The 25,090-nt window shown below is 53.7% G+C and overlaps 10 protein-coding genes across 10 annotated transcripts; 4 read left to right on the top strand and 6 right to left on the bottom strand.

The window, feature by feature from the left end:
* Positions 1 to 1,541: 1,541 nt before the first annotated feature.
* V2A60_001097 (uncharacterized protein) lies at positions 1,542 to 2,750 on the top strand (the record flags this gene model as incomplete). Its single annotated transcript, XM_083252462.1, has 1 exon — positions 1,542 to 2,750. The coding sequence occupies one exon, from the start codon at positions 1,542 to 1,544 to the stop codon at positions 2,748 to 2,750; it is 1,209 nt and encodes a 402-aa protein (XP_083108588.1).
* A 372-nt stretch (positions 2,751 to 3,122) lies between these two features.
* On the bottom strand, positions 3,123 to 4,594 carry V2A60_001096 (WD40-repeat-containing domain protein; the record flags this gene model as incomplete). Its single annotated transcript, XM_083252461.1, has 6 exons — positions 3,123 to 3,286; positions 3,359 to 3,403; positions 3,531 to 3,945; positions 4,011 to 4,249; positions 4,332 to 4,408; positions 4,473 to 4,594. 6 exons carry the CDS (start codon positions 4,592 to 4,594, stop codon positions 3,123 to 3,125), a joined length of 1,062 nt encoding a protein of 353 aa, XP_083108587.1.
* A 1,560-nt stretch (positions 4,595 to 6,154) lies between these two features.
* On the bottom strand, positions 6,155 to 7,554 carry V2A60_001095 (B-type cyclin CLB2; the record flags this gene model as incomplete). The annotated part of the gene is made up of 2 exons (XM_083252460.1): positions 6,155 to 7,492; positions 7,546 to 7,554. 2 exons carry the CDS (start codon positions 7,552 to 7,554, stop codon positions 6,155 to 6,157), a joined length of 1,347 nt encoding a protein of 448 aa, XP_083108586.1.
* Positions 7,555 to 9,097: 1,543 nt separating this feature from the next.
* On the top strand, positions 9,098 to 10,306 carry V2A60_001094 (mitochondrial 54S ribosomal protein uL2m; the record flags this gene model as incomplete). Its single annotated transcript, XM_083252459.1, has 3 exons — positions 9,098 to 10,019; positions 10,075 to 10,148; positions 10,202 to 10,306. 3 exons carry the CDS (start codon positions 9,098 to 9,100, stop codon positions 10,304 to 10,306), a joined length of 1,101 nt encoding a protein of 366 aa, XP_083108585.1.
* A 1,334-nt stretch (positions 10,307 to 11,640) lies between these two features.
* V2A60_001093 (PAP2 superfamily-domain-containing protein) lies at positions 11,641 to 12,979 on the top strand (the record flags this gene model as incomplete). The annotated part of the gene is made up of 2 exons (XM_083252458.1): positions 11,641 to 11,807; positions 11,866 to 12,979. The coding sequence occupies 2 exons, from the start codon at positions 11,641 to 11,643 to the stop codon at positions 12,977 to 12,979; spliced, it is 1,281 nt and encodes a 426-aa protein (XP_083108584.1).
* A 234-nt stretch (positions 12,980 to 13,213) lies between these two features.
* Positions 13,214 to 14,217, bottom strand: V2A60_001092 (casein kinase 2 regulatory subunit CKB2; the record flags this gene model as incomplete). Its single annotated transcript, XM_083252457.1, has 3 exons — positions 13,214 to 13,663; positions 13,783 to 14,028; positions 14,161 to 14,217. 3 exons carry the CDS (start codon positions 14,215 to 14,217, stop codon positions 13,214 to 13,216), a joined length of 753 nt encoding a protein of 250 aa, XP_083108583.1.
* Positions 14,218 to 15,044: 827 nt separating this feature from the next.
* V2A60_001091 (uncharacterized protein) lies at positions 15,045 to 15,965 on the top strand (the record flags this gene model as incomplete). The annotated part of the gene is made up of 1 exon (XM_083252456.1): positions 15,045 to 15,965. One exon carries the CDS (start codon positions 15,045 to 15,047, stop codon positions 15,963 to 15,965), a length of 921 nt encoding a protein of 306 aa, XP_083108582.1.
* Positions 15,966 to 16,246: 281 nt separating this feature from the next.
* On the bottom strand, positions 16,247 to 19,514 carry V2A60_001090 (RIC1-domain-containing protein; the record flags this gene model as incomplete). The annotated part of the gene is made up of 3 exons (XM_083252455.1): positions 16,247 to 16,936; positions 16,984 to 19,113; positions 19,167 to 19,514. The coding sequence occupies 3 exons, from the start codon at positions 19,512 to 19,514 to the stop codon at positions 16,247 to 16,249; spliced, it is 3,168 nt and encodes a 1,055-aa protein (XP_083108581.1).
* Positions 19,515 to 20,065: 551 nt separating this feature from the next.
* On the bottom strand, positions 20,066 to 21,991 carry V2A60_001089 (SGNH hydrolase-type esterase domain-containing protein; the record flags this gene model as incomplete). The annotated part of the gene is made up of 2 exons (XM_083252454.1): positions 20,066 to 21,039; positions 21,922 to 21,991. The coding sequence occupies 2 exons, from the start codon at positions 21,989 to 21,991 to the stop codon at positions 20,066 to 20,068; spliced, it is 1,044 nt and encodes a 347-aa protein (XP_083108580.1).
* Positions 21,992 to 23,609: 1,618 nt separating this feature from the next.
* Positions 23,610 to 24,935, bottom strand: V2A60_001088 (Anhydro-N-acetylmuramic acid kinase; the record flags this gene model as incomplete). Its single annotated transcript, XM_083252453.1, has 1 exon — positions 23,610 to 24,935. The coding sequence occupies one exon, from the start codon at positions 24,933 to 24,935 to the stop codon at positions 23,610 to 23,612; it is 1,326 nt and encodes a 441-aa protein (XP_083108579.1).
* Between the last annotated feature and the right edge of the window lie 155 nt (positions 24,936 to 25,090).

The following is a 25,090-nucleotide window of genomic DNA, read 5'->3' as shown; positions in this document are numbered from 1 at the left end:
ACTCGGCACCCATGGATCCAAACAGGACAAGTCGCTACAAAGGAATTTCGTCAAGCCACCAAGCCTCCTTCGCAGTAGTCAAAACTTACTTTCCAAAGCCATTTCTCATTGGAAATCGCTGCAATGCTAGCAAGCGTCGCGACCCAGGCTATGCGACGCTATTGATGCATAGGCATGCCGGCTAGTCATTGGTTTAAACTTTTGGCAGTTGTAGGCGTCTTTAGCATCATTCGTACGCCCAACTGTTTATACCCGTTCCGTTGATGGCTAATCCGTAGCTTTCACGCTAATGGATGGCTGTTGGGCTCTGGACAATCAGTCATGTCTCTCATTGCCCGTCTCTCATTGTTAAGAGACACGCAGAAGTGGCTCAATGTGTGAAGGGCAATGGCCAGGGTTCAGAGACATGAATGGATACCCAGCCCGGACACACGACACGCAGGCCGGTTCGAGACAGATCACGTTTGCTCATAATGTGCCGGTACTTGTCGTTTCCCCTTCTTGGCGCCAGGTTCCCGTCCCCTATTCAGCCGCATGAGCAAGCTACTGGTAACTCGTTCATGCAACGCCACAAGGCTTGTGATTAATCCCGTCCCTCTGTGTGCTCTGACTATACCAATAGCGGCCTCAGGTGGCGGCGCCAGAGGTTGCATTCATGATAAGGGGACCCAGGAGCTGCCCGCCAAAGTCCCTTCTTCCTGCGAGTAAGAATGCGTTCTCTTCTCCTTGGCGTGAGTGAGTCTCTGAGACTACGGAGTAATTTCACCAGCCTCATTTGTAACGAGACGGATCGGGTTAGGACCGAATCTTCCCAGAGGAGGTGGGCGCAGCCAGTCCTTTTACAGACAACAAAGGAGGAGCGTTGGAGCCAATCGTGAACGAGGCCAGTAGCACGAGGCCCGGAAAATCAGGCTCTGCGCGGATCCCGGTTCCAAGACGAGTAAGTTTCTCTTAGGCCACCCTTGACCCCTTGCCAAAATTGTGTGACCACGCAACGTCCGGCAAGGCTGCAGGGTCGCATTGGTTGGCTGCTTCGGCCGGATCCCTCGAAAAAAATGAAAAAATATATTCAACGCACAGTCTGCTGATACCGACGCCACACTCTATATTCAAAATGATGAAAAATAAAAATAAAAATATACAATAAAATAAAATAAAAATAAAAAGACCCCGTTCTCAGCCGGAAGCCTGATAAGCCTCGACATCCCTCCCCCCTAATAAAGCTCGTGTTGGTGCAAAGTTTAACTAACATGGCTTGAATGGAACCGTACTGGTATTCCCTCTCAGCAAGCCTGACTCGATCCCTCGTCTGTCGTTGACTGTCTAATACTTTCTTTTTTCTTCTTCTTCTCCTTCTTCTTCTTCCTTTCCTTATTCTTCCTTTCACTCGTATTTACTTTCTTTTCTCACTAAACGAAGCGTTGATTCATCGATTCATACCGACTCTATGCGCAACTCCCTCGTGACAACCTCTACCTGAAATCGACTATACCACGCACCACGCCCGCCCACGTCTCACACATCTGCTTTGTTTTTCCGTAATGAAGTCTTCGTTACGGTTAAACAACACCGTGCTCATACTGTCGTGTATGGGCACGGGTCTCTTCCTTTGGCTCCTCCTCAGCCTCGGCCGCGACTACGTGCCGTATGTGCGGATCCCCTCGACCAAGACGGTCGACGTCGCCGGGGGCGACGACTCGGCCGCGGCCGCCTCCACCGAGTCCGTCCCGGGCCAGACGCTCATCACCGACACGACACCGGAGCACATCCCCAACACGGCGCACTACGTCTACATCCTCGCCAACGTGACGGGCGACTTCTCGTTTGCCTTTTCCGAGGTGCTCTCCATCTACGCCACATGGCGCTACTGGCAGCCCGACGCCATCTACCTGCACACCAACGCGCCGGCCGAGGCGCTCGAGCGCGCTCGCAGCGGCGCGGCCGGCAAGTGGACGCGGCTGCTGTTCCAGGTGCCCAACCTGCGCATCGCCGCCGTGACGGTGCCGACGCACGCGGGCAACGGCAAGGCCATCACGCTCATGGAGCACAAGTCGGACTTTGTGCGCGTGGAGGCCGTGCGCGAGTACGGCGGCGTCTACCTCGACTTTGACGTGCACCCGCTGCGCGACGTGCGGACGCTCCGCGAGAGCGGCTTCAGCGCCGTCGCCGGCCGCCAGGCGGGGGACAGCAACGCCGAGGTCAACTCGGGCGTCTTCATGAGCCGGCCGCACAGCCGCATGATGGAGCTGTGGAGCGAGGGCATCAACGCCGCCTTCACGGGCGAGTGGTCGGCGCACAGCAACGGCGCCCTGACCACCATCTGCGAGCGCCTCGTCTCCCAGCCCGGCGAGGTGCTCATCATGGAGCGCAACGCCTTCGCCCCCGGCGGCTGGGTCCGCGACGAGACGATCCGCCTGCTCGAGGTGCACGCCGACGAGACGCCCGCCCTCGACATGATGACGCCCGACGGCCGCCTGCCCCAGTACGACGACGAGCCCATGACGCGCTGGGCCGCGCCCCAGGCCGTCCAGAGGCCCGTCTGGGCCCAGGACTGGTCCAAGACGTACATGCTGCACGCCTTCAACCACAACCAGGGCGACTTTGAGATTCCCGGCTTCCACCGCATAACACCCCGCTACATCCTCGAGCGCCGCAGCAACATGGCCCGCGCCGTCTATCCCGTTGCCAAGGAGCTCTTTGAGCAGGGCCTGATTGACATTGACGATCCTTACAAGTTTAACATCGACTAAAAAACATATATATATGTGTGTGTGTGTGTGTTGTCCGAGGGAGGTTGTCTGGATAACATGGAGCGCTAGTCTTACGGACGATGAACATATCATTACATGAATGAGCTGGATGGCGGCAGCTGGACAGAGTTGAGCATATTGCATGGGTTACGCACCTCAAGCGCGTTTTTCTTTTCTGTTCTTTTTCATTTTCTCATTTTCTCGTTTTCTCGTTTTCTTTGGTATATATTCAGTTTTTCATCATTTGTTTCGAGGGATCTTTCTTTACATTTTTGCGTCTTTCTTTTTTTTTTCTTCTACATATATTTCACATATGTTTCGCTTCAAACTGTGTAATATTCTGTCATGTTAGATTTCTTCACCAATAAAAAACTACTTCTTATCTACATCCACACCAACAATACGTAGCATCCCTAGATCTGTATATGCCAAGCAGTACCGTGTTGGAGCCCACGCTACCACGGGGCTGGAGCCGGCCGTTTTGAATGTATGTACTAGCTCGCCCGTCTCGACGTGGCAAACATCCAATCCACTGCCTAATCACCTCATTGTTAGCCTGCAACTACGACATCACTGAGCGCTCCTCGGTCCGGACAAGGAATACATACCCTCGTCGCTGCCGCCGACAACGTAGCTTCCGTCAAATGTGAAACCTGCAAGTCACTTTGTTAGCTGAAACATTCCGGTGTCTCGTGATAGAAGAAGAAGAAGAAGAAGAAGAAGAAGAAGAAGAAGAAGAAGAAGAAGAAGAAGAAGAAGAAAGAAAGGGTGCAATCATACTCAAACTCCGCACCGGACCCGTCATCCTCGTCAGCGTGCGTGTGCACAGCCAGTCTGTCGTGTCCCACAGTGAAATGATGGAATCGGAACCGCCAGTCGCCAGGTACCGCGCCGTGGGCTGCATCTCCGCCGTCAGACACGACGACGTGTGCCCGCTGAGCGCAAACTCGTGCTTCCTCCATCTCTCCTCGTCGCCGTCGCCGCCGCCGCCATCGTACTCGTCGCCCTTTTCAGCCGGCCGCTCCAGCAACGGCGCAAAAGACGGATACGCGAGGATGCGCGTGCGTCCGTCGCCCGTCGTGACAAAGACCTTGGTCCCGCTCCAGCAGAACGCAATCTGGTTCGTCTGGACGGGCTGCTGGTGCGACGAGATGGGCGTGGAGGATGTGGGGGAGAGGATATATATCACGTCGGCCTGCAATGGTTAGCAAACAGTGGGTAAAAACAGATACGCCCGGGGGGGTCGCCGCCTCCTCTCACCTTGTTGCCGACAATGAGCGTCTGCCCGTCCGGCGCCCACGCCAACGTAAAGGCGTCCCCGAGCCCAGACACCTCGTTGAAGCAGGCTTTTGTGCGCACATCCCAGAACTTGACCACGCCGTCGCTGCTGACGCTGCACAGCTCCGCATCCTTTGTCGGGTTGAAGGCGACTTTCTCAATCGGCGCCGTATGCCCCTTGAGCTCTGTCGAGAACTTGACGTGCGCCTTTTCCGGATTCCCTTTTTTTTGTGTAAGCGTTTAGCATCTCATTCATCATCTCCCTCTGACCGACTTCTGCGAAACAAAGTAAAAAATACCTACAGACTCGCAGCGTCTTGTTGCTCGATCCCGTCGCTATCAGCGTCCCCAGCGGATTCCATGCGATGCACCTCAGGTTGCTAGGGGAAGAGTGAGCACACACGTTTCTAGACTTGAGATGATTGAGCGCCCGCGTGAGCTTACTTGTTGGCGCCGGGCGCGCGCGATGAGTTGGGGTCAGAGTATGGCTGGCTGCGCAGGCTTCCAAAGTATGTAGGGAAACGCTCCTTGGAAAGGCTTTGCCGGGGCCGCAGGACGGGCGCCATCGTGTCTGGGCGAGGACGGCCGCCGTCTTGTTTTTCCCAGGTCGGCTTCGGCTAACGTGCAATGCTCAATCGCAGAGAATTACAGACTGATGATGGTTTGGGAAGTTGGCGACAGTGTGACGTCGAGCGCTGGTACAAAGTTGCGCCCCACATAAAGCGCGCCCAAGGACCAAGGACCACAGCATCGTCTTGCGCGTGTAAAAGGCTTGCTACTGATTGAGACAACAATGATGTATTCGATGAAACGTACGAGATCCCAGCTTGGTTCCACTATGTATTTTTTGAATTATGCGTTTCAATCGTTCATGGTACAGTGAGCATGCTGCTATCTATCCAGTAGTTGAACTCGGCCTGTAGAGCGAGCTGCTGAAAGTAGATGCTCTACGCCGTCAGCAGGGTAATCTGTCTGGCAAGCTAATGATGATACGAATTCAGCGTCGGGTGGATTTACTTGGTGTGGTTCACCGAACACCGCCTGCTGGTTCGCCCATGGATGGCGGGAACGGGGTCCTTGTAGTTTAGCGATATACGCAACTTGAAACGGCGCGACATTAATCGTCACGTACATATACAAGGTCAGTTGTCGGTAAATCTGGGGCAGGTTGATGCAACTGTGACGCCCAGGCACTACTGGTCACCTAGCTCTCCTTGTCGATTGGCTACCCTATTGTCATCACCATGCAAATCAGTAACGGGATGTCGGGGAACGTTGGCTGTGGGACGCGCAATCTAACTGGTCCGCACTGTCTTCATTTCCTCATCGGCCCATTCCAATTGGCCTCTCCTGCCCGTTATGTAGAATCTTGTTGTTGTGCAAAGTAAGCTCAGCTAATCCGTACACAGCTGGCAGCTCAAACCGGGGCTTGCCGCATACGGCTAAATGTAAACAAACTACTCAGTAGTCTCGTGCCCAGCTCCCCCTTGGCCGGTGAATGACGAACCCGCCGCAGAGCAATATCAATCGTGCTCGACATAAACAAAGCCAGCTCACTCATCAATCTCAAGGGTGCATGCATGCTGCGTGCGCTTGGCCATGTCGCCGCAGTGAGCGGCCGGCCTGTGGGGACTGCGTCACAACAAATCAATAAACAAAATAGGTGTAGCAGTTCAAAGTTTATCAACAGCTTTCATGTCAATGCAATTCATTACTCCTAAAAACAATACCGCCGTAGTCCGATCGTGGGATATGTACACTTTTTCCATCGTGTTTCTGGCTGGCACCGAGAAATCTACAGATAGTCCGGCTCAACCAAAATATCAACAACTCCGAAATAAAAAATCCGTTAGCCCTTTGCCATTGACTCCAAGCGCCTTGTATGAAAAGAATAGCACAAATCCGTGCCGCAAAAAAGTGTAATCAACAAAAAGGTATTGTTGGTGAAAAAAAAAAGCCGAATCATTCGGCCACAAGACTGCTCGTTAATCCAGACAGGTCCGAGATGCTGCCTTCATGTAGGGCCGGTGCTCCAGAGCGTGAGCGGCCATGCTATTAATTACTGCCGTGTAACGCAATCCCATCGCAAATGCTATCCAGAGAGAGGTATCGAAATTGTATCATCTTTACTCGTCAAGGTGATATAACGACAGATCGGTGTCGGTGATGCCGAATACGGCGGCGTTCTTCTTGGCCCATTGGCGGGAGATGATGGAAGCCTTGAGGAATTTCTTGTTCGCGTACTTTTTGAAGAAGGCCTCGTGCACGACGGGTCGGGCGAGGTAGTCGACCATGAGCTGCACGACAGGCTCCAGCTCGTCCTCGGTGTAACCGGCATAGTGGGCGAGAGTGTCGTCCCAAGCACCACGGTCAAGCATCAAGCGGGATAGGTACATGGCAGCGGCTGCGACATGGCTGGGACGGAAGGCCATGAAGCGGTGGTCCAAAAGGCTGATCTCGGTGAGGTACTTGCCAATCGTCCGAGACTGAATGTCGTAGTTGTCCGCCTTGGACACGCGACGGAGGAAGTTCATAGGGTTGGGATAGCTGAGATCGTAGTCGAGAGTGCTCAGGACGAAGCGCTCGGCACTCAGAATCTCCTCCTCGGTGAATCCATCGTTTGTGATACGCTTGAAGTTGCCAATGTAGGGAGAGAGAACCTCCTCATACTTGGACGCAATGAACATGGCAGTGATGCCGACCAATTGAAAATTGTCAAGCTGAATGACCTTTTTCGAGAGGAAGCGGTCGACAATGTTGACGGCGAGGAAAAGCGTCTCGGGAAGGAGATGGAAACGCGTGTGGACTTCGATGAGCCAGTCTACGAGGATACCACGCGTGCTCCACTCGAGTTCATCCTGGTGCTGCATGTACCGAGGGTTGGGGATAGACTTGCACTCCAAGTCGCGTAGGTACTCAAAGATCTCGGTAGCGTACTCGGCAACCATGAGAGGGTCGTCACGGTCCTCGTCATCGATATCTTCAAAGGGTGGACGCTCATCCTTGACAGGTTTGCTCTCGGGTTTGCTCTCGGCCTTTCTCTGGTTCTTGATCTCGACGACCGGCTCCTTGGCAATTTCCAAAAGGGCATCCTTTTCTTGCTCCGAGATCTTCCTCTTGGTGGCAGAGAGACGCTTCTCAACGCGTTTGGACTGCTCTTTGGGGGCAGCCTTTGAAGTGACACGCGTCGTGGGCTTTTGTGAGGCAGTCTGAGCCTTGGAAACAAGACCACCCTTGCCGACAGGCTTCTTGCCGACAGCCGTTTCGGTCCTGGCACGGTTGCTCAGATCATTGAGGGCGCTGCGGGTGCCGGCGGAGACAGTGCTCCTTTTGGTCTGGAGAGCTCCCTTGGTTACTCTGCCCTCATCACCAAGGACGGACTTGGCGGCTCTGGTAGTCATACGCGTGTTGCTGTTCTCGTCGTTTTCATTGGCGACCGCTGCCCTACGGGTTGTTCTAGCCGCCTGGGGCGAGTCAGCACGCGTCACGATTTGAGAACGGCAGAATCAAAACTTACAACAGGCATGGTGATCCAGTAGCTGCGCGTAGCACGTAACTAGATGCTATTCTGCTCGGTCGGAACTGTCAGCGCCGTCTTTGATACGCGTCGAGATGAAGAGGAAGACGAAGAAGAAGAGGAAGGGAAAAAGTAGAGCACGGAACGAGGGAATAAAGTAGGAAACTCCGAGACAGTCGAACGAGTCTAAAGTAGCAGCAGACTGGTTGCCAACGCACCTTTTGGATCGGGGATAGATGAGGTAGGGTCACAACAGCGCGATTGGAATGCTGGCGACGAGATATGGAAGCAAATGTTATGCTGAAGGGGGTAACAGGTGCCTCTGCCCACAGAAAGATGCAAATGCTGATGCAGCAAAGAGTATCAAAAAAAGAGAGAGAAGAGATGAGCGGGCTAGAAGTAATAGCACGGGCGAGTAGGGCGAAGGAGTGATGTTTATGTTAAAAGGATGGCCGCTGAGGGCGTTGGAGGTGTTTTGACGGCGGAGCTCAGCGGAGTCTGGAGAGCAGAGAGCAGAGAGCCAGGGAGAGACGTGAGTGGGCGGCCAGTATTTAGGTAGAAAGGTACTGGTACCAGCCAGCGTGGTGGGCCAGGCGCGCCGCCGCAGGTACGTACCTCCACGGAACACTGGCGCGGTTCGCGACGCCGCTTGGTTGCTTGGTCGCCCGGGCACAAGGGCCAGTAAGATATGTCGGAGAGAGCATTGTCCCACCAGCGGGCGGGGATGCGAGACGCTTCCTGGAGGGAGATTTGCGATTCGACACGCTTCGAGAGGCCGGGTTTGCGTTGGTGCTCCGACTGCTACGTGCTACTACTTGGACATGTACTTTACGGTGCGAGGCCGGATACTGCTGCGGTAAACATTGGCCAATAAACGCATGTCTCCCAAATAAGTACATCACACGTTTGCTTTCGTGATCATCACAGCCTCTATTCTGGTTACAATATTGAACACAAAGATTTTTACTAGGGTCAGCGCGGGCAACCCGGTCAACAGGCCTGCGGGAAGACGTGCTTTTTGGCGACAGTGGAGGCCGGGCGAGGGCTTCAAACGACTCACAACGCGACAGGTGGATGCCGCTGTTCGCGAGCCCATGCAGCCACGGGTGCCACAAGGTACGTACCGCCTAGAACAGTAGCTTGTCAACAGTGGCAACGGCCAGGCAACGGTCTTTTTATTGGCCTGCCTTCCCGTAGCGGGTCTATGCGAGCGTTGCTGCTGTGGCTTGACGCGAACCCCGGCCACAAGTGTGGCGCGGGCCATAGTACCTGTGGCGTCGATGATTCTTTGTCGGCAAAACGTTTTCCCATTGCTAAAACTTGAGCTTCCTTGCACCACCGTCGGATGAGAGAGCCATCAATCTGCGCGAGAGCTGCTGTCGGGGTTGCAATTGTGCAATAGACCCGAGTCAATTCTGTTGTGCTGCTTGCCTGTTTCATTGCTGTGCGTTTGCCAGCAATTCATGCTCGAGCAGTAGATTGATTCGCTCGCCGGCTCTGCATTTCCGACCTCCTTTTCTTCCAGATCTAAGCGCTTGTGGCACATCCCATGATGTTGCAACCACGACTTCCTGTCGTGGCCAGGGCGCTTGTTCGCTTTGCGCCGATTCGACTCCCCATTCGCAGCTTCGCCACCGCCGCCACCCCGGATCCGGGCCCTAGCATTGCCAAAGCCGAGTCACAGTCCTCGACCATCCGCACCTACAAGCCGAGAACCCCCGGCGTGCGTCATTTGCGACGACCGATCAACGACCATCTCTGGAAGGGCCGCGCTCATTTGCCTCTGACGATACCGAAAAAGGGTCACGGAAAGGGTGGTCGCAACGTCTATGGTCGCATCACAGTTCGACACCGCGGAGGCGGTCATAAGCGCAGAATAAGAATTGTTGATTTTGTGCGAAATCGTCCGGGCCCTCATCTCGTCGAGCGGATCGAATACGACCCTGGTCGCAGCGCACATATTGCTTTGGTCACGGAAAAAGCCACCGGACGCAAGTCATATATTGTTGCAGCTGATGGTCTGCGAGCTGGCGACGTTGTTCACAGCTACCGCTCCGGCATACCTCAGGACCTGCTCAATAGCATGGGTGGCACTGTCGACCCCGGTATCCTTGCCGCAAAAACCGCCTTCCGCGGCAACTGTTTGCCCATGCACATGATCCCCGTGGGCACCCAAGTCTTTTGTGTTGGTTCTGCCGCCAAGCGAGGTGCCGTATTCTGCCGCAGTGCCGGTACCTACGCCACGGTAGTAAACAAAGACGAGGAGACCAGAGCCGATGGTGTCAAGGTTGTTACAGGCAAGTATGTCGAAGTCCGCCTTCAGAGCGGTGAGGTGCGCAAGGTCAGCAAGCAGGCGTGCGCAACCATTGGTGTTGCCAGCAACATTCACCACCAGTACCGTCAACTCGGTAAGGCTGGGCGTAGTCGTTGGCTGAATATCCGGCCGACGGTGCGTGGTCTGGCCATGAACAAAGGTATGCCGATTTTTCTTTCCGAATGAATCAAAATGTAGCATCTAACGTAATCTAGTTGACCATCCCCACGGTGGTGGACGAGGCAAGTCAAAGAGTAATCGTCATCCTGTTACACCTTGGGGCCGACCGGTATGTTGCGACTGTAACTTTTCATACGCGAAGAAATCACTAACCCCCAGTAGACCAAGAGCGGTTACAAAACGCGCCGCAAGAACAACATCAACAAATGGGTGACAGTACCGAGACCACGCAACCATGGCGTGCAGAGAAACAAGAAGACGGGCTAGTGTGGAAAGAGGATGAAGGGTGTATTTTTAGATGGGCATTGGCTACTGGCAGAGCCGTGTACATTATGTCCTGTATCATAGCCACAAAATATCAGCATTGTTCAAGTATACAAGCGGTGTGCAGGCGGCACCCGTAACTGGGTGTCTGCACATGCAGAGTCTGGCATGCCTTTCTATGCACGCTTCCATTATTTATTCCGGTCGATTGCACCACTCCAAGTTCATGTTGAAGCATTAGTACTCAGCATCCTTCCGACGTCTTTATCGAGCCTCGGCTCTAAAGACTTGCCACTTCTGCAACGTAATGAACAAAGAACAACTTTTGCTAACAGCAATATCATCCAGAAAGACTGGAAAGGATACAGAAAAAAGCACAGATACAGGCTAAACGATACATTCGAGAAGAGATATAGTCAATACCATAAATGTCAGTTTCATAACCCTCGAGATGGTGCGACAATGAGTACGATCTGTCGCGCACGTGGGGCTTGTTTGCACAGGCGACTGCTTTCTACTGCCAGCTGCGAGCTGCGAGCTGCGAGCTGCAACACCAAACAATGTACTTGGAGAATACATCACCATTAATCGATCAACGACGTCTTTGGCCCTCATTTCGCCATTCCCCATCCTTGCCGCCGTCTTTGTCTATTCGACTTCCCTGCCCCTTTGTTCCGTGTGGCGCAGCTCAAGCACACGATCCACTTCCCTTTCAAGCGAAATAGATTAATGCGGTACGATGGGCGCCAGCCAAGGGCCTCACCTGTGCGATTTGCACCTAGGTGCCGGGGCCGCGCGGGACTCGGGTGCTCAGGGCTCCGCACAAGCTGGACCTCGTCGCGCCGAAGAGCAAAGTTGTCACAGCCATCGTTCGACGTTCACCAGTGGATTGGGTTTGAATTCCGGCCTAGCGGACGAACGCTTGGCAAAGAGTAATTGGTCGATGGCCGTCGGTAGGTATGTGCTGGCGCCACGCCCAATGTCTCGCCGTCTTTTCACTGCGCCATGCTCACACACAGCCTCATTCCGGCGACCGGAGTGGGTTCCCTTTTTGCGACCTATTGTCCTGGCGCCCATTACAGGACCCTTTCAGGAGGTCTTGGCTAATCATTGCCATAGCCCGTTCGCGCCGCCAGCTTACGTCGTCCGCTAATTAACTAGTCGCTGGTTGCTTCTTTCATCATCATTATAAAATAGTATTAGCTTCCCGCCACCTCCAAACCTACACAGGGTCACATACGCTAGCAACTCCATTCTGGAAGTCGAGGTCTCATTTCTCGCCGGCGACGCACCGGGCTCCCTTTTTCACCTTGCATCCCATGCCAACCTACGAAAAGATGGCGGCCACAGGAACCGCCTCGCTGCGGCAGCAGTTCTCAGTCATCCTCATAGCTTCGTACATTGTCGACTGGATCCTTCTCGCTGGTCTTGCGATAGGCTCCTACGTGCTGGGCAACATCAAACCCAACTTTCGCAATTTCTCGCTGGCCGATCCTAACATTGCGTGCGTGCCTCTCTCTCGAACCACGACGGCGCTTCCTTCTTGCTGACTGACTCGACAGGTTTCCTTTCGCCGAACATGAAACGTTTTCCAACAAGCTTCTCTTTGTCTGCTGTGGCGTCGTACCTGTCGTTGTGATAGTCGTTGTCACCCTTATTTTCGTCCCCGGCAGCACTGTCCCGAAAGGTACTCCCGCGCTACTCATTTGGAAGCGCAAGCTCTGGGAGCTGCAGATTACATTGCTCGGCCTGCTCATGGCTGTCGGGTCAGCCTGGTTCTTTGTTAGCGGCCTGAAGAACATGTGCGGCAAGCCACGCCCCGACATGCTTTCCCGCTGCAAGCCAGACATGACCAATGCGGACAAGTACATTGTTGGTGGCTTCAAGATCCAGGGTGCCAACGGCCAACTCTACTCGGCTGCCATATGCACCGAGACGGACGAGTATAAGCTCTGGGACGGCTTCCGAAGCTATCCCAGCGGCCACGCCTCCGCCTCCGCTGGCGGCTTGATCTACTTGTCGCTTTACTTGGCCAGCAAGTTTGCTGTTACGCTGCCATGGATTATGCCTGGATCCAGCGACAATGTTGCTTCGCATGCTGCATTCCCCTCGCGCCAAGGACAAGCGGACGCGCAGGCGCAAAACGGTTACGAAGAGGGCAACGATCCCAGCTGGCCACTCAGCGCAAAGAGGAGCTCTAGCAGCAAGCTCCACGGTGCACGCATGCGCGCCGCTGCGCCTCCAGTTTTCCTCCTCGTCATCACACTTGTTCCATTTTGTCTGTCAATGGTGATTTCTGCGTCTCGGTGGTTCAACTACCGCCACCACGGCTTCGATATTCTCTTTGGTTATCTCATCGGGACCATCTGTGCCATCTATAGTTTCCGCTACTACCATATGCCGATCCAGGACGGTGCTGGCTGGGCCTGGGGCCCTCGCAATCCTGCACGCGCATTCTGGGCCGGTGTTGGCAATGTTGGCTATGGCAGTCCCAACTCGGACCAGGTGGCCGAATCTGCCGATATAGAGGCCTATTCCCAGCCCGCCATCTCGCGCGGTGCAAACCTGCGTACTGTTCAACAGCCTGAGGCGAACACTCAGTACAACGGACAATATGGCACACGATTCGAAGATGTTGAAATGCAGAGATTAAACCATGGCGACAACCGAGCGTAGTTGACCGCCAGATGGTGTTATTTAATAAGTAGTCGTATTATGATATCCCAATCAATTTCATTCTTGATAAAGATAGTGCATTCTTATGCCAGTGACACCATACAAGTTTCATTAGCGAAAAAAATAATTCATTTGATTGCTGTCATGTCATTATAAAAAACTACCCATCAACGCCATACAAAAGAATCACCTTCCTCCCGCGCCATCTACCATTGGCAGCTGTACCCATTCTCTTCAATGCACCCGCGCGACCCGCGTGTCCACACCCTCAAACTCGACATCGTCCTCCTCCTCGGCGCTGTCGTCGCGGAAACGCGTCTCGATGTCGGCCTGGCGCAGGCGACGGCGCATGTCGTCGCGCTGGGCGTTTTGCCAGCGGACGAGCGCGGCGGCGGCGTGGACCTTGAAGCCGTAGACGCGGGGCACGTAGCGCTCGAGGCTCTTGGAGGGGATCAGGGCCGGGTACACCTGGAACATGATGTTCTGGAACGACGTGCCAAAGTAGGCGCCGTCGATGGCGGCGTGCCGCGACGACTTGGGGTTGTAAATGTCCTCGCACCGCGCGCAGTACAGCTTCACGGGCCGGTGGTTGGGCACGTCGGACAGGCCCATCGGCAGCAGCGGGTGCAGCAGGCAGTCGACGCGCGGGCACTTGCCAAACTCGGCCTTTTTGTACTTTTCCAGCTGCGTGTTTTCCGTGTGGTTAGCTTTTGAGAAGAAGTCGAGTTGCGGTCCTCTCTGGCGATATTTTCGCTTGGCCCTTGGGGGGCTGGGGAGGCCGCATGCTGGGGGTATCCTCGTACCATTTTGGTCAAGCCTCTCGTGGTCACAATGTAGCGCGCATGGACCAGGCCGTACAGATGCCGCGCCGATTTTTCGATTGTCTCGCGCATCTCATCGTCGCAGTCAAGGTCGAAGACATCGGTCACAAGGTCCAGCGCGTACTGGTAGTACTGCACTTCTGTGTTGAGACCCGTCAGGTTGAAGCGGTCCATCAGGTACTCTTCGTCGATTTCGCAAAAATACTCATTGCCGCGAGACGAGATGAACTGTTCACAGAGACCCCCGAGGTTAGCCATCGAACAAATAGAGAAAGATGCAACAAGGAATAATCGTTTCGGGTTTCCATCACGATAATTCGGCGAGGACGACGGGGCGCGCCCGCTCCTAGAAAAACGCACCCAGTCTCGCCAGTAGCTCGTATAGTCGCTGTCCGTCTCGCTGCCGTAGTCGTCCATTTTGCGCTTGAGGCCCGCCACCATGCACAGTTTTTTTTTGCAGTCGGATAAGGATAAAATCGTGGGCTTGGTGCGATTTTTGCCAGAGCGGGTGTGCAGTTGGATAGCGAGGCGAAGATGTGGCGGGGTGGTTTTCCAGTGGGGCAGTGAGGAAGGACTCGCAAGGCAAATGATTCCGGTTGAAACAAAATTGAATTCTACGGAGACTACATCCGTAAATGGTTATTAAATAGTAGCAATAGTATCTCGATAATTTTTCAACTTTTGTTTTTTATTTAGTTTTCTTAATGCGAGTATCTACACGAGAAACAAATCTCACGATCAGAACTCAATCATTTCTAGATGGAAAAAATGTTAGCAAACTGCTACTTTGACTTTCATCAATTGGTTAATAAAGTATAAGTACAATATGGATAAATGTTCATCGACCATGACCCTAACCCCGATAGATGTACAGTGCGAACACAGTGTTCTACAGACTGTATGTTTATTTCAAGTAATCATTCTAAAATTGATGAGCAGCCGAGTACGAATTTTGGACTGGAAATGCACCAATTCATGAATACTTGTTCATGTTGCGAGAGATTTACCATCAGGCTCTGCCGACTGAGTCACCCACAACTGCCTGGTACTACCTTAGTATTGACGCACCCCAGGCTTCGGCGGGGCCGCCTGCAGGCGCCATCAGCCCCTCCAAAGTCAGGATTCGCAGGCAGGCGTCGTGAACCGAGCCTTTATAAATCCACGACCTCGGTTCCCAGTTCTCCTCTTCTCACCTCACGCATGGACGGCATCGCCGCACACATTCTCCTTCTCTGCTCCTCATAATGGACACCCCAAACCCGACCACCAACGGCACCCCGACGGCGGCTACTGCCACCAATGGCACCACACACCATGCCACTGATGCGGCACCGGCCCCGATCACCTCCATGAGCCCGTACACCTTTCCCATCGACAAGCTGCGCCAGCGCCTGACGCGACCCGGAAAAACCCCGCTTGTGCTCGTGGCCTGCGGCAGCTACTCGCCCATCACGGTGTTGCACGTGCAAATGTTCTCCATGGCCGAGCGCCACGTCGAGTCGTCGGCGCAGCAGCGGCCGGCCGGCGAGCAGCACGGCGCCGCTGTCGACTTCGAGGTGGTCGGCAGCTACCTGAGTCCCGTGAGCGACGCCTACAAGAAGCCGGCGCTGGCGGCGGCGCACCATCGGCTAGCCATGTGCGAGCTCGCGGCTGCCCGCACCGACATCATGGTCGACCCGTGGGAGGCCCTGCGGTGCGACGCCAACACGGGCGAGCCCGTCTACACGAGCACCGTCGACGTCCTGCGTCACGTGGACTGTGAGATCAACCGCGACGGCGGTATCGAGACGTCGGACGGTCTGGGCCGTGTCAAGGCACAGATTGTGCTACTCATGGGGGCCGACGTCGCTGCTACCATGGGCGACCCCAAGCTGTGGCCGACGTCCGATGTGGACGCTATCCTCGGGCAATACGGCGCCTTTGTCATCGAGCGGCCCATGCAAACGCTCATCGACGAGGCGCTCGCATCGCTGCACAAGTACGACGACAAGATCTGGGTCGTCGCCGCGTTTGAAAACGACGTCAGCTCCACAAAGATTCGCGCGCAGCTTAAAAACGGCGAGCGCGTGCTGGATCTCGCGCAGCCGGTGTACGAATATATCAAGACCAACGACCTCTACCATGAGGAGACGGGCCATGCCAAGACGAACGGGGTGGTGCAATGACATGACAGGAGCGGGAAACGGCGGCAGAAGGGCGCAGGGTATGGATACGAAATAGATTTTCTGGATACGACATAGAACTCAATGCAGCGGAATGATGGATGAAGCGGTCGCAGGTATACAACACAGCGATGAACATAGACGACGACGACGCCGTCAGGCATAGAATGGGATAGCTTGGCCATGAATGCTTTCTGGTCACGCATTGCATACGTAATCTATAGCGAAAGAAGAATTCAACACAGTATAAGCCGAACCCAGCATGTGGTTTTACATTATTATCTCTATGGGCTTGCAACCGGGCTGATGGTTGAGCTTATGCTTCCGTCGCTCACGGACCGCCTGTCCGACTCTGTATCACTGGGTATGCGCGATCGGCCCACGCCGGACGGGATCTCGAGCCGAGAACTGACGGCGTCCCCGTTTTGGCCAGCTACCGCCAGATTGGCCATTTTCATGACCTGCTGCAGCATGTCGCCCGTCTGGTCCAGCGCGGCGAGGAACCGCGCCAGCTCCTTGCACAGCTCCCAGTCACCCTCGCGGATGGCCCGCGTCAGCACGCGCACGCTCTGCTCCGTCGACTGGCCGAGCTCCTCGAGCGTGTACAGGATCATGAGGTAGCCGCCCGCCGTCTTGACCGAGCCGCGCAGCAGCGACTCCTCAAACAGCTCCTGCGGCGGCGGCAGGTAGGCGAAGAGCGTCTTCCACTGCCGCACCTCGGTCTTGCGCGTGCACTGCAGCACCACGTCCAGGTAGTCCTTGGACGAGGACAGGAGCGAGAGCACGCGCGGGAGCACGGCCTCCTCGGGCGCCGGCGAGTCTTCGGATTCTTCTTCGAGTACGCGGTGCAGAAGGATCTCGAGACCGTGTGAAAAGTAGGCCAAGTCTTGATACTGCTCTGACAGCGTAACCGCCTCTGCTGTCTTTGCCTGGCGCAAGTAGAAGCGTAGCACATCGGGTAGTACAAGATGCGTCTACCTGATTAGTATGCGAGGTTAACTGCGTGTGACGGACAACTTACTCGGATGGTGAAGCGGAAAAACGAAAAATTTACATCGCGCCGTTGTACAAGGTTCGATTCGACCCCAAGAATGATGCCCTTTTCTAGTAGCATCGACAGCGGGTAAAAGTCGACTGGGAACGACACCGGCGCTGGTAGTTCTTTGGTTCCGTCTGACGCCGCATTGAGCACGTCATGAATACTGGCCCAGCCCTTTACTTGCATGCCGTCAAACACCCACAGCGAATCACGTAGCGCAGGCGGCCCGCGCGTTTCGTCGCGCTCCACGTTAAGCAGCGGCTGGTCACGCATGCTGGCATGGTATTCAACATTCTGCGCAATGACGCGCATATCGTACTTGAGCTGACCCTCGTCGTTGAGCGAGGGGCTGAGAAGCACGAGCTTACCGTCCACGAGGAAGATGACGGAAGCGACCGCCACGTCTTGAGAGGGATCGCCGTCACTCAATTGATTCTCGGGCAATATCCAGCTTAGACCGCGCACCCTAGCAGGTGATCGGACAATACCGTGAAATGCAATCTGGCCAACCTGAACCAGGCGCACCGAGTCGGACGAAGGGACAAAAATGAAATGGTAAAGGAGGTTTTCGTATGTGTAAACAAGAAGGGAATCCTCTCCAGATGTGGTGACCAGCACTACGGGAGCAGGAACTTTTTGCGAAAAGAGGACTTGCGACGACTCCAGCGCCGTTTCGCGCGAATATAGGCGGATCTCATATGATTTGTTGCCTTCAATCGCGGCAACCAGGATGTGCTGGTACCAACACATACCACCACGCACTTGAAATTCATTTTCTTGTGCCTCGTTGGCAAATGTCTTCCATCTGCCACTGTTTACGCTATAATGGGCCAAGCCTTTGCGGCCTGCCACTGCCACATAGCGTCCGTCGGGGGAAATGACGGCTTGTTTAATCGGCCATTGATGTAGTAGGTAGAGAGCCGGAATTCTTGCTGTGTGCCAAAGAAATGGCTCTGCCGAGATTGAGGTCATGTCTGGAAGATCGTAGCCACGGTAGACCATGATGCCTGTGGATGTTTGCAGAACCGTGCGGAACACGTTGGCATCGTTGTAGCAGCCTGTCACGGCGCTCTTGGCCATTTCTAAAGACCAGATGGCTTCATTTCGGCGCCCTATCATGAGAATTTCGGAGCCCCCGCCCACCCATGATGCGCAGTCTACTCCCGCAAGCCAAGGCTCATCCGCAGTAGAGCGCTCAGCGCTGAAACTGTGGCTGCCGGGGTTTCCAAACATGCTCCACGTCGCCCATCCGTTTTCAAAGCCGGCGAAAAGGCAATATCCATCTGGGGAGTAGCTGAGGCTTGTAAGGGCACCAGCCGTTGACGTCGTAGCGGGGATGATTTGGCTGTGCGAAAGTGTGATGTTGCCAGAATAGTCTCTGACAGAATATACCTGAACAGTTCCGTCACTGCAGCCAACAGCAATGAGGGAGAAACGAGCATTGATGACGGCACGGACGGCACGCCCACGAGCTCCCTCTGGTGTATGAAAGCAGTGGCCCTTGAACAACTTCTTGGGGTCGTCGTCCTCGGACGTGCTTTTGTGTCGTTGCACAGCGTAGACTCGGCCGTCGCTCGTGATCCATGTAGAGAGATTCATTGGTCGGTCATACGTCATTTCTGATATGCAGACCTTCTTTTCAACCCAGCCCATGCGACTCAGAATTTCGGTACGAGTTTGGCTGCCCGTGCTGTCTGGCGTCCAGCGGATGCATTGAACGGCAGCAGGCTTGGTAGTTGCAACAATGAGTTCGTCGTCGAGCGCGAGGGCGGATTCGATGCCGGCGTCGACTTTGATCACCATGCGAAACCTTACACTGACGTCTAGCACGCCAGTGCCTTCCCCGGGCCCCCATAGATACTGCTCCGGTCGTAACCCAGTCTGCGGGCCAACCAAGCTCTGCCGGCGTCGTTGTACGTTATGATGATTTGGGAAGTGGGATTTATAGACGCGCGACTCGCCATCGGTGGCAATTGAATAGGTAATGAGGTACCCTTCACTGGTGCGCACGACGAGGATCGCCGAATCGGGTCGGAGAAGGAGGTCAACATTTCGGCCGTACAGTTGGAGAGAGGACTGCGATCGGACAACAACAGCGAGGATCACGGTAGGCTGCGTCACCTTGGGTTAGAAATGAGTACTTGATGGTCTGAACAGCGACCTACCTTGGTCTGCCACAGTGTAATCGATGTCGCAGTGATGACAGCGAACATGTTGCCGGACCGTGAGACGCCGAGCGCCAGGACTGGGTCCTTCAGAGGTATTGTTGGCTGTTCATTCTGTGACGAAGGCTCGAATGGTCCGTCACCAATCTCGACCGACTGGATCGCGGGCGTGGCAGGCGTGGCGGGCGTCGCAGGGGGCGTGGCACCGATGCCATTCTCCTCCTTCACGGGTTTGGGCTCCGCCTCGTCCGGGCCGGATACGTCATCGTGCGACACATACAGACGGGAGCCGGACGCGCGATTGCTACTCGTAGCGTAAATGCGCGGCGTTCCAGTTGGCCAGTACATAGCGACAGCCTCGAGGGTGCTATGAGGAGTAGCTAGCTGGCTTGACAGGGTGGACGCTATTCATAGGTGCAAGCTGTAGCTTATAGCTTACATAAGGCTGCCGTTGGCAAACCCAAAATGGAATTTCGGAAAGATTAAAAATGATGGTAGAATACTGAGAAAACACTAAATGTATTTTCACCCTTCATTTTTATTCATTACGTTCCGACCGTGGTTTTGCGTGGGATAATATAGCGTCAGTGAGTGACATGCTGTTACAATCCTGATCCTCATGGTGGCCGAGCGTTTGGCGGGCTTATAAATATCGGAGAAGCCCGAGTTTGCCAAACGCGTCGGAGCCCGACTTGCCTGTCAATGCACCTCGCGATTTGAACAATTTTCTGGCTAGCCGCTTGCTGTAAAGAGAGCGGAAGCTTAGCTGTATTGCTGCCTCTGACTAGTGATGAAGCTGCATATCTAGACTAACTGGATGCGAAGAATCGGGGTTGTATAATTAATTGACTCGGGGAGTACAGAATTATGTCTGCTTCCTGTTGAGATATTCTGTTATCTTATCCTATCGAAATTGTTCTGTCGAACCCTTCTATTGAGCTGTCTTGTTGAACAATGACATCAGCGATAGACGGCCCGCATACTTCAACCTCGCCTAGAGCTTGGAAAGTGAGGGTGGCCATGTTAGTTCTAGGCGTGAATAAATACTGGTATGCCCTCCAAGTTGAATCTCCTACAGTAGTGTTGATGTATAGACCCGTGTTATCAACATTCGACCGCACGTGCAGCTGCTGACCTGTTTTTGGGCACAACTGCGTGACGGGACAATCCCTGACTCTAAAAGTAACACTGACTGGGATGTTTTGTTGGATGCCAAAAGTTGTTGATATCCCGTCGTGCATAGAGAGCGGGCTTACAGCATAAAGGTCGCTGCCACTGTCTGCGAGGTCAATAACCATTCCATGATTGCGCCACATCGCAATGTAATTCACGTCGAAGCTTCGCGCAGGTACAACAGATGTCGTCTGGAAGTGTGGATTATCTTGCACAAGTCTCACTCCAGATCCGGGCAATCGGTGCTTCAGATTTTTGAACCAAATTGCCGCCATATTTTCGTATCCTTTGTCGTTTGGGTGCACGATATCCTTCAAATCACTGGCTGGATCTATTGAAGTCGACAGGTCCAATGACGAGATCGGGTAACCGGCAACGCTCAGCTCCGATACTATTCCCTCGAGTTCCGGATTGAAAGCACCCACCCTTGTGTTAATCTCAGCTAGAGCAGTTTGGATGAGCGTTCCAACCAGGACACTAGTTCGGGGTCCTTGGTGGAACAGCTCGGCAAGCAGTTTCCGTAGATCTGCTGGTGCTTGGCCGGCCAGCTCGTCATTGCCCATATTGTTGGCCCCAACGAGGAGAAAGATGTAGTGAGGCTGGAACTTTGAAACTATCTGTTGAGAAAGAACCTCGTCATGTACTTCAAGAACGGTGTAGCCGAAATAGCCAGCATTGTCGGGGTCGCCAGAAGTATTTCCTGTGTGTATTGGCCCGACAAAATCCACATCGTAGCCTTGGCTATGTAGCAAGCGCAAGAGGGGTCGACGATAACTCCCTGAATCGGAGCTTCCAGTACCTAGAGTGAGAGAGTCACCTAGAGGTAGGATTCGAATAGGGCAAAGTACATTGGCCAATGGTGTTGCTGAGGTGAGTAGCAACCAGCTTATAGCTAGCTGCCACAACACTAGCTCTGCAACAAATCCGACGTGACTGCACTGGAATAGCATTGGAAAATCTGCGAATCTGAAAAGTATAATTCTCAATGCTAACGGTTGCACACGAGAATGCAAGAGGATCAAGGTAGGCTATTGGACAGAGGTGGGAGGGGGCTTCCGAGGAGAAACTCTGAGCAACAAAAGTGCATATACGCATCTGTCATATTACGCAGCCAAACACCACCAATACCTAGGTACTTGGCCACTTTGCCTACAGTTATGCATAATGAACTTGTTCTGGATGGTCGCACTGTTGCCGACGTACCGCTCCTACAAATCTGCATGCTCGGCCTGCGACCGAGACCGGACGCGTACGTGCGGCGCATTGCAATAAACATGTGGACCAAGTGCACAGCGTCTACTGCAAGATGGTGGTGATGTTGAGCAATACGGATGAGAAGTCCTGCTTGTGTCGCATCTCCTCGACTGCCTGCACTTTTCATTGCTCAATGACCCCGCCCAGGTCACGGGCTGGACGTAGCCTTGCAACACATCAGGGCTGATCATTCGCTTGGTTGTATGAATATTTGATATGGCTGCATGAAGCCCATCCTTTACATAAATGAAGTGTCCCGACGTTGAGAATCATTGGTGCGCACAGCATGCCCTCCCCCAAACCACGCTCGACTTCATACTTGGCGCACCTGAGGTGACAGACGGGTCGTCGGCTTGCTCGAGGTCAGCGTCGGGATCGTCTACGGTCGTGGACGCCATGCCGTACAAAGTTCCACCAAAAACACGGGAATTTAATCATCAGACGGTCCTAAGCCGGAGTTAGCACCCAGAGGTTCACAGCATCGCAGCCATGCTGATGCCACGCGGGAGGCCTGAGACTGATGGGATACAGTGAACAAGCACGCAAACAGCGTCGTTCAACTCGCTGACGAGAAAACTCACATGTATTTGCTATTGATCCTTGGCGAGCAATTAAACTCTGCCAAATCTCCCTGCATCCCGCAGATGATCAGCGGCCGTGTAGCACGATACAGTTGTAGCTGATTGGGCGTCGGCAAGCCTTTTAACATGACATTAATTACTTGCATATTTTATTTCAGCTTGGAATCCTATGAAGCTGCTAGAAGAGGGTCAATTGTTCCGCTTGTGCCTGCCAATATCTCGCTGGCACTTTGCACCCTCCACAACGTCCGGCCAGGTTGATCAGTTGCGTGGTAGCAGCCACTGGCTTCACTCATTTACCATCCGATACAGAAACAAGAGTGATGAAGCAAATGTTCGTATTTCGTATCCATCTTTGAAGAGGGGCTGCTTCACATATAAATACACCTGGCCCTTGATCCCGACCAAGGATCCAAGAGCAAACCAAGCTCACACTTGAAACAATACAAGCAAATATCTCCATGATGCAGTTCATTTACATTGTTACAGCTCTCATGGCAACTGCCATTGTGGCTATGCCGGAAAGCGGAGGCAACAAAGGCCGTGAAGTGGACAGCAGCAAGATCTGTGTTCCTGCTAGCTGCATTGGAAACGTAAGTCAGCCGGTTTCAGTTCAGATTTGAGACGCTTCTAACAGACATTGCGGAAAAGTGTCGCAGTGGAAACTGCCCCTACTGGGAAGTAAGTCTAGATACCTCAGCCCTTGATGCTCCGGAAGAACAAACACTAATCGAACTTTAGCGTGTTTGCGGTTGCTGCTGCTGAATCGGCGGCGAAGCCCTTTCTCGCAGCAACACCTGTTTGATCGAATTGTTTTCAAGGGTGATTAACAAGTCCCAAGTCGACCCGAGTAGTATTGTGCACAAAGAACTTGAAAACTATCATAGATAATTTCTGTACGGCCATCTCAACACGAGGCCGCGTTCCTTCTGTGATAGTCAGCTCGCCCTTCAATATATGTTGCCAATACTCGTGGTGTAGCGCTCTTGGGTCGCGAAATGTAGCTCTTCGTATCAATGAATTGACTCTACCATCAATATAGACATGAAGACAAGGGCTCCCGCTGCCGATTGCTGTGACTGCGATAGTTGCTGCCGTAGCCTGCCCACTCCACCAAAAAAAGCATTATTGAATTGCTCTCTCACACCCCGTTCGTCAGAATTGATTCTTGGACAAGGTTGATTACAATGAACCTTTTTCACCATGGCGGCATCTAGCTCCAAGCTCGTATTCCGCCCAAGTCACATCCGGGGTCTTGAAATCTGACAACATTTCATGGCCAAGAGTTAGCATAGTACTGAGGGGCGCCGTTGTTATTGGGAAAATATCAAGTTGTTTCGAAGCAGCTGTATTGAGTATTTCACACTTTCAATTACAGGGTAATACATGTCGCCTCCGCTCATTACACTTGAAGGCCAGACCTAGCTCCGACTACCTACTTTTTGTTGTCAACCACTTCGCCGCCAACATAGGTGATCAACTCCTTTACTGGTGCGAGATACTCTCTGCCCGCTCCAAACCCCATTCCTGTTGTCATGATTTTCCTGTAATTCTGCCCAGGGCTCACTTTACCTAGAACAAACTCTCTCCTGCTTTCTACTCCCGATGGCACAGGGATGCTTCTGCCCACAATCGCTTCCATTCCCTGCCAGGCAAACGTGATGGCTTCCTTGGCATCCGACGGAATGCCCGCGACATCCAGCATGACAATCCTCGTCTCCGGGAATGCCTGCTGCATAAACGCCACAATATTGGGATTCTTTGCACCGCCGCCGCACATGTAGATTTCTGCCAGCGGACCATACCGCGTCGGCATGTAGCGCTTGTAATGCTCGACGATGGCCTGTGCCGTGATACGTGTGATGGTCGCGACAATGTCGTTGGGGGAGAGGCCCTTCTGGATGCCCTCCTCGATGAGCTCATGCGCGATTGTATCGCGGAAAACCTCTCTTCCTGTGGTTTTGGGGGGGTCGAGTGAGAAGTACGGCTGTGTGGCGAGGAACTTGTCGACAATCTCCTGGTTCACGATGCCAGCCTTGCCCATCTCACCGTCCTTGTCGTATTCTCTGTCGCCGTTGGTAAAGTACCGCACCGCAGCGTCGATAAAGACATTTCCGGGACCAGTATCAAAGTCGAAGAATTCCGGACTGACTTCGCCGTCGACGTCGGGAGGCACAAAACACACATTGGCGATGCCGCCGATATTCTGACATGCACGCAACTTGGTCGGATGGCGCAAAACTAAAGAGTCAAAGAAGGCGATGAGAGGCGCGCCCTGACGACCAGCGGCCTGATCAGAAATGCGAAAATCCGTAACGGTGGTGATCCCCGTCCGTGCCGCGAGAATGCTACCTTCTGCCATTGTCAAGGCCGATTTTGTACGGCCCGGCCCAGGCATGCTGAGCAGCCAAATGGTTTGTCCATGCGAGCCAATTACATCGATTGACGACAGCGCGATATTGTGCCTCGATGAGAATTCATCTACAGCGTCCGCAAACGTTTCCCCCAGAAGGACATTGACTTCGGACAACTCCTCAGGTGTCGTGGAGTTTTCGAGGATGATGCGCATCACACGGCTCTTGATACCTTGCGCCAGGGGTACCTCATCGTACTTTAGAAGCTCAAAGTGTATAGGATCTTCGGGCGATGCTTGTCGAAAGCGACATAGCGCGCAGTCGATGCCATCCATGGAGGTTCCTGAATTCAACCCCAGGACTGTCATATCCAAGGGCTGGGATAGAGGCTGTTGAAGTGCAGCCATGCTGATGGTAGACTGTCTAGCTGTTCCGGAATTGCTTGTGAGTTGAGAGTTTGAATTGCTTCCGAGACACCTGGCCTACTGGTTTATGTCACTTTGTTTAGGTAGTATATGCACCCTGAGGTGGACCGCAAGTCCCTGCCCGATTGCTCGAATGC

Source organism: Cordyceps javanica, chromosome 1, assembly GCF_051103115.1.
Source record: "Cordyceps javanica chromosome 1, complete sequence".
NCBI classification, from domain to species: Eukaryota; Fungi; Ascomycota; class Sordariomycetes; order Hypocreales; family Cordycipitaceae; genus Cordyceps; species Cordyceps javanica.
This window is presented reverse-complemented; position numbering and strand designations above follow the sequence as displayed.